The sequence below is a fragment of the Canis aureus genome, chromosome 31 (genome assembly GCF_053574225.1).
Source record: "Canis aureus isolate CA01 chromosome 31, VMU_Caureus_v.1.0, whole genome shotgun sequence".
Lineage (NCBI taxonomy): Eukaryota > Metazoa > Chordata > Mammalia > Carnivora > Canidae > Canis > Canis aureus.
The window spans coordinates 15,764,953-15,779,113 of NC_135641.1; the positions used below are offsets into that span (position 1 = coordinate 15,764,953).

The window sequence follows — 14,161 nt, forward strand, 5'->3', positions numbered from 1 at the left end:
CACCTTAGACCTACTGAATCTGAATCTCTGAGGGTGAGACCCAGGGATCTGTGTTTAATGCACAATAAAGTTTATATTGGTGATTTAGATGCATGCTCAAGTTTGAGAATAATCCAGACTCTTTTACAAACTTTTCTTGCTCTGGGCTAAAATTGAACACATTATGGATAATTCGGTAAATGGTTCATAGAAGCATTCCCAATTAGAAGCCCCCAAACCCAAAGATGCTCGCCACATATGGTGATTCTTCCTTAGGAGTAAGACAGCCAGGGCACCTGGGTGGCTCAGTGGGTTAATCGTCTGCCTTCAGCTGGCTCAGGTCATGATCCCAAGGTCCTGGGATCAAGCCCTGCATCAGGCTCTCTGCTCAGCAGGGAGTCTGCTTCTCCCTCTCCCTGCCTTCCTGCTCATGCCCTCCCTCACTATCTCTCTCTCAGATGGATAAATAAAATCTTTAAAAAAAAAAAAAAAAAGTAGAACAGCCAGATGCAACAAGCTATCTTTCACTTTGGATTTGTATCTTGACCAGTCCCAAATCTCTACGAACCCATAGAAAGAAACTTCACCAAGATGGCAAGTTTTGGAATTTATATATATGTTATATATTTATGTATAGATTTATATGTATATTATATATTATTATACATTATATATTATATTTATGTGTAGATTTATATTTTTTTCCCAATCTCTAGCAAGCACATGTCTTACCAATGCATCTTGATATTTTTTATTTCTTGCTCACCAAGTTGATTCAGCATGAAGTCAGTGGTGTAGTATAGACAATGTCATATGCTGTGAAGTGGCAGACAATAAATATCTCTGGACTAGACATGACAGTGACCTGGAGAGTTGATTTAGCTCTGAGATAAGATGGTGGGGGGGCAGGGGGGTGGAGAGTAGGGGGGCGGTGTGCTGCTGCTGTCTCTGCCAGGTGAAAGGAATCTGGTCTTAATAGTCTTTCCCACTAATTGTTGAGGTGGGAGGCATTCGCTGCACCAATAGCTGCATAGACCAAGATTTGAGTTGAGTTACTCCAGTTAAGAGATCAACACCTGAGGTTGGAGCGGAGCCATGACCAGCAACTGCCTCAGGCAAAGCAGGTGGTTCTGAAAAGCTCTCCGGGAAGCTGCTAAGAATTTCTCACCTCCCATCAGAGCTGACAGGATGCCTGTGGGGAATAATGGCTTCTACTTCTCTTCCAACTACCTTATCAGGTATGATTGTCTCTTGTCGGCAAATTCTAACCTGGTACTATATGGGGCAGGGATTTTAGAAGATAGAATTCCTAGCTTGTCCTTCGTGGTGCGGAGGAGATCTGAGACGCTGGTGGTGGTGAGGGCAAGATGATAAAATACAATGCAGCACACATGCATCCTAGAAACCAGGATACGGTTCAGGAAAGCATTTGCAGGAGTTCCCAGAGTCACGGTCATGGGAAATGCCAGGACACAGGCTGGGCGGTGAGACTGGAGGGCCAGCTGTCCATAAGGGAGCAGAGGCAGAGGCTCTAAATCACCACTGCCTCCCCTGTTTTAACAAATCTAAAGGAGATCTGTACATTTGTTGGAGAGTTTGGAGTTGAATTAATGATAGGAACGTGGAAAATTAATGAGAAAAAAAACAGGCAATAATTAACTCAAGGGACAAACAACAACAACAACAAAATCCCAAGAAAGGAAATGAAATCCTAGAACTACAGCTCAATTTAAAGAACACAAACACCTCAGTCTGGAACTATTACATACACTGAATGTCTGAGCTCCTCTGAAATTCTGCGTGGAAACCTTGACCCCTGAGACATGCATTAGAAGGTGGGAGGCAATTAGGTTGAGAGGAAGTCTTGTGGGTGGGGCCCCAAGATGGGATTCGTGCCCTTAAAAGGAAAGCCCAGGCAGTGCGCTCTACCTCCCACCCCCGCCCCAGTGATCTCCTCCCCAGCAGCCCTGCCCCTTGGTGTGAGGACCAGCCGGGAGGGGAGCCGGGGCGCTCAGCAGACCCAGCCGGCTCCAGCACCAGATCTCAGACTTCCAGCCTCCGGAACTGAGGGAAATAAATGTGTGAAAGTGTATTTAATACACATGTCTGACCCCTCGGTTCTACCTTGCCTCCTTTATTTAGAAGAACATCTTTGGTGGCCCTCTGTTTCCTTGGCCCCGTGCTGGGGGCAGGTGTGGACCGCCGGCCACAGCACATGCAGTGGGAAAAGGAAAGGGTGCACCGGAGGGGGGAACCGCCCGAGACTGGGCCCCCCGGCGCGAGGCCCCGCGCCACTCACTCACCTCGAGGCCGCTGCACATCTCGGGCGGGGCCCTGGCCTCGCGTGGGGGCCGAGGACTCGGGACGTGGTCCTGCCTGTCCGGCCCGCCGCGGCTTCCCGGGCTGGTCCCGAAACCCTTTCCCCGCAGCGCCCCCGCGCCCCGGTTCAGCGGCGGCTGGCGCGGGGCGGGGCGGGGCGGGGCGGGCGGGCAGGGCGGCCGGGGTGGCCTCGCCGCCGAGACTCCACGCGCACGCGGGGGCTGCGCACGGGCCACAGGAGGCGCGGCGGCCCGCGGGCGGGGCAGGGGCAGCGGTCGCCGCAGCGCGGCCGCGCGAAGCCCCCGAGGGCGCCCCAAAGGGCTCGGGAGGGCGGTAGGCGGCGGGGGTCGGTGCCGCTGCGGGCGGGGAACCCGCGGCCCCGCGCGCCCCAGCGCTGTGCCCCGCGGCCCGGCCCGCTCCCCCGGCGATGCTCCGGGCGCCCCAAGGCCGAGGGCGGAGAGGAGGGCAGCCCCGGGGACGCCTGGACAGGTTCCCCCGGGACGCGCGGCTCCCCCCGGCCGGCGAAGACTCGCGGGGCGCCGGGCGGGGGCGGGGCGGGGCGGGGGCGGGGGCGCGGCCGGGGGCGTCCTCCGCCCACCCGGGGCGGGGCCGGGGCGGGGCCGGGGCGGGAGGGCGCCCCCGACGGCGGCAGGGGCGGGGCGGCCAGGCACCGCTTAAGAGCCCGGAGGCCGCGGCCGCCCGGCGCAGCGGGAAGAAGGCAGCCTGAGCCCTTGCGCACGCGGGGCGGCGGGACCCCAGCGCCAGGCGAGGCCGGGCGGGCAGGTAGGTCGGGGCACGGCGCGCCGCTCCTCCGCGGCCCGAGGCGGTGCCGGTGCCGGTGCCGGTGGCCACAGGTGTGTGCGCGAGGACAGGGTGCACGCCGGGCCCTGCTGAGCCAGATGCTGCAGGGTGTGGGACCCACGGGGGGTCAGGGCCAACGCTGCCTCTGGCAGGGGTCTGTCTGACTGCTGAGAAGCGGAGGGCTGGTGGAGATGCTGGTCTGCGCGCCCAGGGTGATTGCACGGACGACCAGAGTGCACAGGTGTCTCAGCCAGCTCTGTTTCTCCTTCTGGGCGCAGGACGAAGCTTTCTGACAGGCCCCGTTCTGCTTTCTGTACCCAAACCCGGCCTTTGAGGGTGTGGCTTCAGGAGTTGGGTTGGCTCCCCTAAAGGCTGAGTGCCGGCTCCCCTGGCAGGGGATTGGGATGCACCTGCAAGGGCCATTGTCAGAGCGACAGGCTTGCCACCCCTACAGCTGCAGCGGTCTCTGCTGGACCCCGTGGCAGGACAGTCCCCCCCCCCCCAACAGCCCCTTCGAGGCCAGGCCATCTTCCCTACATCTCAGGAATGTTGGGTTTGTCACTGCAAGTGAAGGGGCCACAGAGAAGCAGTGGGTAAAATAGCTTATATGGTGAGTTTTCAAATTTGGCTGCAGAGGAGCAGGAGCATAGCAGTTAGAGCTGCCACGCGGTTATTCTTTGTGTGTGTGTGTATGTGTGTATGCATGTGTCCAGTTAAAACAATACTGATGGAACCCAATACCAGAAGTCCTGTTTGAAGCCACCATCACCTGGGTAGGCCACCTTGCTCTTGGCTGTGTCCGTGTGTAACCTTGTTCTCCTTGGTTCTGTTACATGGGGTTTTGCTAAAGCATCTTGGAAGCAATTCCTTGGTAAAGTTACTAAGCACGGGAAGTCATCTGCTCCCAGGTAAATCCTGCGGTGCTCTGGTCCGCCGGACCCTTCCAGGTGGGGCACGTGAGTCCCAGGGCCACAGGCAGAGTGCACCGCAAAGGCATTCCTGGGAGAAGCTGTTGGAATCGCTGTCTTTAAACTTGCATTACTGTGGTTCATTTATGGTTATAAAAATTGCTCTCTGCTTTTACTGCTGTGTGTAAAGAATACATATGCACTGGTGTAAGGACTTACTCTTAAGGATTTTATTTATTTATTTGAGACACAGGGAGAGAATGAGTAGGGTGGAGGGGCAGAGGGAGAGGGAGAAGCAGACTCCGCTGAGCAGGAGCCCCACTCAGGGCTCGGGCCTGGGACCCTGGGTCATGACCTGAATGGAAGGCAGATGCTTCACCAACTGAGCCACCCAGGCATCCCAAAGGACTTACTTTTGGATGCTATTTGAAGATTGTGACATTAGTCCCTGGCAATGAGGTGAGGGCAGAGGTGACTTTTTGCATTATTATTCAAAGAAAAATTGGAGATTATACAGCATTGCACTTTGGCACAGAGAGGGGTGTCGGGGAAAGAGGGAGTGAGGCGGGGATCTGTCCTGAGGTGTCCAGGGCCCGTCTCTTGCTGCCCTCAACCTTGGCTGTGTCAGCCTAAATGCTTGGAATGTATTCGTCTGCCCCCAAAGACATGAACGTAAGTGCCCCGGTTCTGCTCTTGCCACCAGGTGGCTCCGCGGTTCAGGCTGCTAAAATCATTGCATTCCTGTGTGTTTATTTTTCATGCTGCCTGAAGACCCAGAGTGAAGAGGCACAGAAATCTGAGGCTCCAGTCTGCCCATGAGTAAAAGCAAATGCCCGGTGGCACTGATGTCTTCGGCTGTGGCGCCGGCTAAGGAGCCCAACGCCATGGGCCCAAAGGCAGTGGAACTCGTCCTGGTCAAGGAGCAAAATGGGGTGCAGCTCACAAATTCTACCCTCATCAACCCCACGCAGACCCCCCTGGAGACTCAAGAACGAGAGACCTGGAGCAAGAAAATCGACTTCCTCCTGTCGGTGATTGGCTTCGCGGTGGACCTGGCCAACGTCTGGCGATTTCCTTACCTGTGCTACAAAAACGGCGGCGGTGAGTCCCGGTCCCGCCTGCACGGCCCCACTGCGCGGGCGGCTGTGAGGGGTCGCCGGCTGCCCGGCTCCTCGCGTGGAGACGGAGCTCCTAACGCAGCCCTAGCAGGGCACACGTTCCCCGGGTGGGGGTCCCAGACCCTGGAAGCAGAGGTCAGGGCAGCCTCGTTGTGAATCCGCACCTCACAGCTGAGGACCTGAGGCCAGGACTTGGTGGTCCGAGGCACCTCGGCTCTACCTTCTGTTTCCAAAGACGCCTTTCACTTTGGAAAGAAAATTCTCAAACGCCCACAGGATGATGTCTTTGGCCAACTTAAAACCGTCTTTACAAAAGTGCGTGGAGGTCCTTGAATCTGGGGTGGCCAGAGGCCCTGGAAGTGTCCCCATCTCCCCTCGCCCTGCGCCCCAAACTCGGCCAGCCCTAGAACCACATGCACCTGTCTCTGGACTCGAGGCAGAAAACTAAAATAAGGGGCAGGGTCTCCCAAAAATTGAAGGTGAGCAGCCAGTTGGGCTGGTGCTCACCTAGGTGAGTCCGGGTGCCTGCTCTCCACGGCCTCCGTGGCTGTCAGTCCCTCAGGGCTGCACATGGGAAGGGCTTGGAAGAATGTCTGGGGGGACTTCCAGCGCCCCCGTCCTGCGGGGGGAGCATGAGGCCTAAGCAAGGTGCTGTGAGCGGCACAAAGACAGAACTGAGGGGTCTCCCTGCCGCCCCCTCCCTGTCCCAGGAAGAGAACTGTGGCGAAGGCCTCTCATCTGAGGCAGAGCCACGGGGCCCCAGATTTCAGACTCGGGACAAGGTGCAGCCCCAAGAGGACCAGGCCCGAAGCCCAGGCCGCCCCCAGTGGTGGCTGCCCCTGACCGAGGCGAGCTCTGCAGATGGGCAGCTGGGGAAGGGGGACAGAGCCCACGCAGGGTCGGAAGTGGACCTCAGATTCTAGAGGATTTACGACTGGGGGGGGGGCAGACGTTTCCAGAGATGAGCAAGAGGGGCGGGGGCCAAGGACTGCAGGGCAGGCGGGGGAGGGCAGCACCGGGAGCCGGGCCTCTATGTGGCAGGACTCTTGGGGTCCTGTCACAATGTGGCACCAGGGCTGGTTGGGGTTTTGGGAGGGATACGTCAGGGTGCTGAGGACAGTGGGGGGCCAGGCATGAACGTAGGTGGCTCCCAGCCCAGCCTGGGACTTCCTTTTGGAGGGAGGCCTGGGCAGGGAGCTTCAGGGAGAAGCAGATGGAGGCGAGTGAGGACAGTCCTGCCTGCGATGCGGCCGCGTTCGGGGCCCACAAGTGGCCCTATCGCACCCCCAGGCTGAGTGTGCTGTCCTGGCCCACAGGTGCCTTCCTGGTCCCCTACCTGCTCTTCATGATCATCGCTGGGATGCCCCTTTTCTACATGGAGCTGGCCCTCGGGCAGTTCAACAGGGAAGGGGCTGCTGGGGTCTGGAAGATCTGCCCCATTCTGAAAGGTAAGGCCCAGACGCACCCCCACACCCCATGTGGCCCAGACCCTGGTGGCTCCAGGGAGTGTCAGAGCGAGCTGCCGGCTTGTGTGCACTCGGTCCTGCCGTGGTAGGTGTCTGTGCCCTGCACATCTGCGCTCCTGCCTCTCTCTCTCCTGGTCTTGGTCTCTCTCTGTCTTTGTCCCTCTCTCTCTCCTTGTCTCTCCCTATCTCTCCATCTCCCTGTTTACCTGTCTCTGTCTCTCCCTGTCTCTCTGTCTCCATGTCTCTCCCTCTCTGTCTTTCCGTCTCTCTCTGTCTCTCCATCTCCCTGTCTCTGTCTTTCCCTGTCTCTGTCCCTCCCTATCTCCATCTCTCCCTGTCTCTCTATCACCCTCCTCTCTATCTCCCTGTCTCCTCCTTTTGTTCCCTGTCTCCCTGTGTCTCTCTCTCCCTGTCTGTCCCTATCTCTCTATCTCCCTGTCTCCCTCTGTCTCTCTGTCTCCCTATCTCTCCCTGTCTCCCTATCTTTGTCTCTCCCTGTCTATCTCCCTCTCTCCATGTTTCTGTCTCTCCCTGCCTCTCTGTCTCTCCCTGTCTCTCCATCTCTCCCTGTCTCTCCCTATCTCTCTGTCTCTCTGTCTATCCCTATCTCCCTGTCTATCTCCCTGTCTCTCCCTGTCTCTCTTTCTATCTCACTGTCTCCCTGTCTCTCCATCTCCCTGTCTCTGCCCCACCCCCCACCCCCGGACCTGCGCACACACACTGACCTGTTTCCCTCTCGGTGCTGCTGTGAAGTCCGTGCTGAGGCCTCAGGACCGTGTGCCCTATCAGGGGGCCGGGCTGCGCTCCTGAGCGGAGGTGTCAGTGTTAAGACACCTGTCGTCCCCCTTCACCTGTGCGCCCATCTGCCTGTCATCTGTCCATCCATCCGGGTTTGCTCCACCTGCCACACCCTGTGCCCCAGGCCCCGAGGCCTGATGAGGAGAGAAATCCATACTTGAGGTGCGGTGGCGAAGCTGACTCCTCCTGAGGGCTGTGACAGAGTCTGTGCCAGAACTTTCCTCCACGTGCATCCCTATACCTAGACGTCCGGGTTCTCCAAGGACATCAGTCACCTGGACGGGGGCATGTCCTGATGGCCTCACTTAACTAGACCACGTCTGTGAAGACCCCGACTCCAAACGAGGTCACACGCTGAGTAGGGCTAGAACATCCACAAGTGAATTTTGGAGGGACGCCATCGCCCCTTAATGCCATCTGTCACCTGATGGTTGTCTCTGTATCCATCCGACTACCTGTCAACCACCGACCGTCCACCGTCTGTTACCTGTCCACCTGCCATCGACCATCACACGTCTACCCATGGAGTTCAACCCTCTGCCATCTGCCTGACTGTCCACCTGTCCGTCCATCACCTGTCTATACCTCTCCAACTCACCTTTCTGTCATACAGATCTACTCTATGCTCCCGAGCTAGTGGCCAGCCATTGCTCCAGCTACCCTACTCCGCACGGGCCCTCCCACCTGTCGCTGCAGAGCCACAGTGCCATCATGTTGAGCTGAGGGGCCTGCCAGGGGGCCAGCCCCTCCATGTCACCTTGCTGCACACTCCATGGGTCCTCCTGGAGATTCAAGCACCCAGAACTAGAGGCCCTGAGGAATGCACCCCGGCCTCATCAGGGACACGGTGGCACTGGTTCTAGACCCACATCCTACCCCACATCCAGCCTCCAGCACACAGCTGACCCCCAGCCCACCTGCGTCTTAGGAGCCCGGGCTCAGGGAGGACTCATGGGGATCACCTGGGGGCGCCACCTGGTCACACCCTAGTTTCAGTAGGAAAGTGGTCCCTAGAAGGTCAGTCCACAGGGTTCTTTCAAGTCCTTGAGAAGTCAGCCTGTTTGGAGGATAGAATCCTCGTCGTCTCTGGGGACAAGCGAGGATGGGTCAGTGTTTGTGGTCAGAGGTGGCAGCTGATCCGGCTGAGGAGCAAGGACAGTCACAGCTGCTTCGGCTGGAGCTCTGGTGGGGGGAGGGCAGTGGCATCACAGTAGCAGGTGCTCTGGGGGGCAGAGGTGCCCCAGCAGCAGAAATGCTGAGACTGGCCAGGCGTGAGGCTGCTGCAGTGCCAGCGCCATGCGCTTTCCCCTCTAAACGGACTGCCTGCTGAATCCTAGGATGTCAGCAGCTCGTCCCAACGTCCGTGATTCATGCCCCCCCCCAAAATGGAACCACGGAGAGATGTCTCCCCCCCCCCGGCCAGATGCATCTTCGGAGTGAGGCCCGACTGTGTCCCCGTGCCAGGCCTGGGTGTCCCCTTCGCGGGGTCACTCAAAGAAGTCAAAGCTTAAGTGAGTTGTCTGACGCTCACCTCTTTCTCCACAACCCCCCGATGGAGGGATGCAGCGGGGAGCAGCTGGCCTCGGGCACCGAGACACGGGCTGCCTTGGCGGCGGCCCCACCACCACAGGGCTCCACGTGAAGCATGCTCTGCAGGCCCTGCCATCCCCAGGCCACCCCTGCCCTGAGCTTGCAGGGTGGCCAGTGCCTTCCCCACAGAGGCGAGACTGCGCCACACTTGGAGATGGAGTGTGGAGTCCCCAGGTGACCCCTGAGGGGAGCTTCCGTGCTGCTGGGAGTGAACTGGCTCTCGCAGGTGGGGGACCCTGCCTCCCTGGATGACCTGTTTCAGGGGTTCCAGCCACAGGCAAATGCAGACCGTGCTCACCTGTATGCGGAAATGCTGGTTTATTTTGTAGTCAACGATGATTTTAGTGTGATGTATCAAACTCCTCCTCTTCCTAAAACCAATTTAAAGGGGTTTAATAAGACAACATACAGTTTAATGTCAAGGTTAAAAGTTATAAAGTTAGTATGAAGAAATATTAAAGAAAACGGAAACATAAGGAAATGGACGTTCAGACGTGGGGCTGGCTGGAGCTGGCACGTGGCTGCAGGCTTCCCGGAGTCCGACAGGAGTGTGCCGAGTTCCCCGTGTTTTTTTGGGGGGCGGGGTGCAGGACAGGGCTAAGCCTGCAGCCCGCCACCCAGGGATCCACAGTCAGCCCACTGCTGGAGACAGCCTTCCACAATGCTCTCCCAGTCACACAGCTCCCCGGCCACACAGCTCCCCAGGCCAGGTCACTGCGAATCACAACCCAGCCCCCGTCCTGAGGAGCTCAGCGAGCAGAATTGCAGTATAACATTATTTCACGTTGACCAAGTCCACCCCGGGAAGGCCTTCCGAAGAAAACCGTCACGTTTTTGTCATCATAGACCCTGCCACGTTTTCCAAGACGGTTTGCACGCCAGGGCCTATTTTATTTTCAGGGCTCTCCTGCTACTGGTCTGTTCAGTAGACTTGCACAAATAAATTCTGGTGCCTCTCTGTGCTGTCAGGGCAGGAAGAGAGTTTTAGTGAGGTGCCCTGAGCATGAAAATTGCTTCTCCTCAGGGTTACGTCCATAAAGGACACCACAAGCCACTTCCTGGAAACATCACCTGAAGGCCTGCTCCACCTGCAGCCAGGCCCAGCTGCGAGCGGGCACACGAGATGCAGCACCAACCAGGTTTAACTGAGAGAATCAAAGCTTGAGTCCAAACAAATCCCATTTGCAAAGCTCAGAAGGAAAGTTGAAGTGAAGAGTTCTGTGTGGAGCCTGATGGAGGAGCCATGTGGCAGGAACGGGACACTTACCTGAAGGCCCCTTGGCCAACGGGAGGAGGCCGGATGCACCTGCCACCATCAGGATGGCACAGCTCCAAAGACTGCTCGCCACTCTGTCCTAGTTTGCTGAGAGCCCCTCAGTGACTGATCCCACATTTTGTGACCCTGGAAAGGTCACCACAAAAGGCCTTGGTTTGCTTTAGGAGACCCTGGACGGTCAGGGATGGCCCTGGCTGACCGTGGATGGTCAGGGATGGTCCCGGGTAACTCTGGACTGTCATGTGTGGCCCCAGGTGACCCTGGACAGTCAGAGATGGCCCCAGATGGCCCTGGACGGTCATGCATGGTTCTAGCTGACCTTGAATGCTCAGGGATGGTGGGGAACCCTGAACAGTCATGCACAGCCTTGACTGATGCTGAATGGTCCTACGTGGCCCTGAGTGACTTCAAGTGGCTCTAGGAAGCTGTGAATGACCCAGACGACTCTGTTTACCCTGGGTAGTCTTGAGGGGTACGAGCAGCGCTGAGTGGCCATAAATGGCTCTGAACGGCTCTGGGTAGCTGTGGGTGGCCATGGAGGACCCTAGCTTCTAAGCACCATTGGTGTCTCTGGATGTCCCTGAGTGACCCTAGATGACTGAGGGTGATGCTGCGTATCTCTGGGTATCCCTAGATGGCCCTGAGCTGTGACGGGTGCTAGTAGATGATTCTGATAGTTATGCCTAGTGGCACAATGGCCTGGTGGCCCTTGAGGTTGATGCTGAGTGGCCACCAGTGGTAGTGGATAGCCACAGATAGGCCTCGGTCACCCCGTATGTGTGTGGGTGACCTGGTTCTACCAGGGTGGCCCTAGGTGACCATGCATGTCTCTGAGGGCACACGGCCCTGGATGCTTGGGGGGTTGGGTGCAGCCGCCAGTGATCATGGCATGAATTTTGCCACCTGAGCCTTCACTAGTTGGCTCTGGGTGTGCAGCATCGTGGCCAGGTGTCCATGTCAGTGGTCAGCCAGTCGACGTAAGGGAAGGAGGGTGGGTGCCTTGCAGACGGCGCTCTGTGCTCTCCCGCCCTAGGCGTGGGCTTCACGGTCATCCTCATCTCGCTGTACGTCGGCTTCTTCTACAACGTCATCATCGCCTGGGCGCTGCACTACTTCTTCTCCTCCTTCACCGTGGAGCTGCCATGGGTCCACTGCAACAACACGTGGAACAGCCCCAACTGCTCAGACGCCCACTCCAGCAACTCCAGCTCCAGTCCCAACGACACCTTCAGGACCACACCCGCCACCGAGTACTTTGAGTAAGTGGGGGTGTGGTGGCACGTCACGGGCCGTGTCGGCCTCGGGGCGGGAAGGACACAGTGTCCAGTGCCCTGCGGCAGCCCCGGGGGTCGGCTACCCTGCCCATGCTACCCTGCGAGGGTGGGGTGAGGTCCCTTGTCTGGTGCCTGCGTGCCATTCCTCTGGGTTCCCCATAGGGTGCGTCTCCAAATCCCACGTCTAGTGGCTCAGCGACGCTCCTGTGGAGTGAGTCCTGGGTGGGAGGCAGAGCAGGCCCACGGCCGCGCTGTCCCACGGCGAGCACGACATGGCCAAGGGCAGCCTGCAGAAGGACGTGTGGGCCCTGGGCGGGGGCTGCAGGGCCACCCCCAGAGCGGACCTGGCTCTGCCTTCTCCGTAACCACCCCCCCCCACCCTTCCCTGCATGCAGAATCGACGCCCCTCCGGCCTCCTAAGCAGGCCAGGCGTGCCAGGTGCAGCCACTGTTGCTTCTCCTGAGATGTTCTCTTCCTCCTACAAACACAACGTTAGTTCTTGCCCAAGTCACTCCTGGGTCCCCACATCTAGGGGGCTGCCCAGTACCCTCCCCTCCCCTGCACCTGCACCACCTGGCATCCACCACATCCCCGAATCAATTCTTCTCTGGGTCTTCTGGGCCCAGCTCCTGCCCCCTTTGCCCTCGTCTACATGGCCTGACTCCACCTAGAAGAGCCACCCATTGAGTCATCAGACCTGTCCTCCTGGGAAGAGCCAGGACTCGGGCAGGTGGACAGAGATGCCCACTGCCTCCCCTAGGATTCCTCAAGAACTCAGGAAAGGAGGGATTTCCTGGGAGGAGGGGACTGTCCAAGTCCTGGGGCCCCAGAGACGCGTCCTGTGGCCGCGAGCTAGGTGCTGCTAGCAGGGTGGTAGGTGTGGGGCAGGTGTTCCTAGGGGCTGAGACCCATAGTCACACCATGTCTCAGACACCAAGAACCTGAAATGCTTTGGTCTGGGGTTCTGTGCCCCATGTGGGCACCATATCTCTATGGGGGGAAGCGGCATTGAGGGGCAGGTTTGGAATGTCTGGGGGCACAGCCAGGATGATGCGTGGTTTTCTTGAGTCATGGTCAGGAGGAGTGTGGCTGGGGCGCGAAACAGTCGTACACCATGGGACGTGCTTGTCTTTAGGAGGATGCTGTTGGTGTGGGACTAGAAGAGAGTAGCATGGTGAGGAGGACGGGGAAGGAAGGACAGGGCTCATGGTCCGCAGCTGGACACATGGGTGGGAGATGGAGATGCGGGGGGTGGGGGTCCAAGCATGTGGATGCAAATCCTAACGTGATGAGAGCAAGCGAGAATCGTCTAGATAAAGAGAAGTTGAGCTTGCTGTTCTCAGGGGTGATAATCACCCACACCACTTGCTGCTGAGCTGTTCCCCCACTGCATTTCCTGAATTTAAGTGTCGCAGTGACAGGTCGTGCCCAGGCTGCATGGACACTCATCCCTGTGGCCCCACGCCCAGCTTGGCCATGAGCAGAGGGAAGGGGTCTGTGGGGATGCTCTGCAGCAGGCAGTGGGGATGCAGATGTGCTGGGAGGGGATGCAGATGTGCTGGGGGATGAGCACCTGGGGGCCAAGGTCAGGGCCCTGCACGGAGGGGCGCTCAGGTGCTCAGTGCTGCCTTGGGTTGGGTCTGTCAGCACGCCAACCACATGAGTACTCAGGTTTCAAGCTGGGGTGGCTCTTACAGTTCCAAAGTGGATTTTCTGTACAATGTGGAAAGCCAGCAGAGAGGTTGGAAGGTGCCAGGTGACACCGGGGCGGGGGGGGGACCGCCTGTCTTGTGCGTGGGGCCGCAGAAGGATTCACGGTGGGAAGGACTCCACCAGGCGCATGGCTGCACCTGAGACAGCAGAGGGGAACATGATGTGGCTGTAACTTCCGTTAGGTCTTACCAGGGAGCGTGGAGGCTTGGGTGCTTGCCCTAGGAGCGCTGTCCTCGTCAACCCAGGCCCCCACCCAGACTCCCACGTTGGGTCCCTGGGGGGTGTGCAAGAGGAGACACTGCGGGCTCAGAGCAGGGACCAGAGGCTCGGGGCTGTCACTCCCAGGGCTGAGACGCGGTGCCAAGAACTCACTTCTGGACGTGGAGCTGAGCTGGGGCAGCGCCCGTGGGCTTGGAAACCCCCGCACAGGCTGTGTGTCACATGTCCCACGGCCCACAGACATCACCACCACCGTCACCTGCTTTCCACTATCAACTAGAAAGCTATGCATTTGCCTCTGAGAGGAAGCTTTAGCTGCTTCCATGCGGCTCCACACCTGTGTTTTCACTTTTGTTCAGTTCGATGTGCTCCCTGGTTGGCCTTGTGATTTCCTCTTTGGCTCATGGAAATTCGGGGTGGGGGAGGTTCCCATTTCGTTCTGAAATATTTGGAGGTCTGCTAGATAGGCTTCTACTGCTGATTTACTTCTGATTTAGTGACGTACTATACTTACAAAGCTTCATTATTTCAGAACATCCTGAGGCCCCTACATCCGGTATTCAGCTTGTCCTGGTGCGCACGGCGGGTGTGTTGTGCTCGCACCGGGAAAGGAGTTGCGTCCATGTCCGCGGGCTCTGGGAGCTCCAGTGCGCCTTGCTGTCCTTCACATCCTTACTGTCCACTGTCCTCCCAGCTGCGG

At 58.1% G+C, this 14,161-nt stretch overlaps 1 protein-coding gene across 1 annotated transcript in view; it reads left to right on the forward strand.

Moving 5' to 3' along the window:
- Positions 1-2,951: 2,951 nt before the first annotated feature.
- Positions 2,952-14,161, forward strand: part of SLC6A3 (solute carrier family 6 member 3) — a 37,591-nt gene continuing 26,381 nt past the window's right edge. Inside the window, exons 1-4 of the mRNA XM_077879650.1 lie at positions 2,952-3,081; positions 4,779-5,108; positions 6,442-6,573; positions 11,289-11,514. Of these exons, the coding sequence (XP_077735776.1) occupies positions 4,823-5,108; positions 6,442-6,573; positions 11,289-11,514 (644 nt within the window). The 5' untranslated portion in view covers positions 2,952-3,081; positions 4,779-4,822. The remainder of the gene's footprint in view (positions 3,082-4,778; positions 5,109-6,441; positions 6,574-11,288; positions 11,515-14,161) is intronic.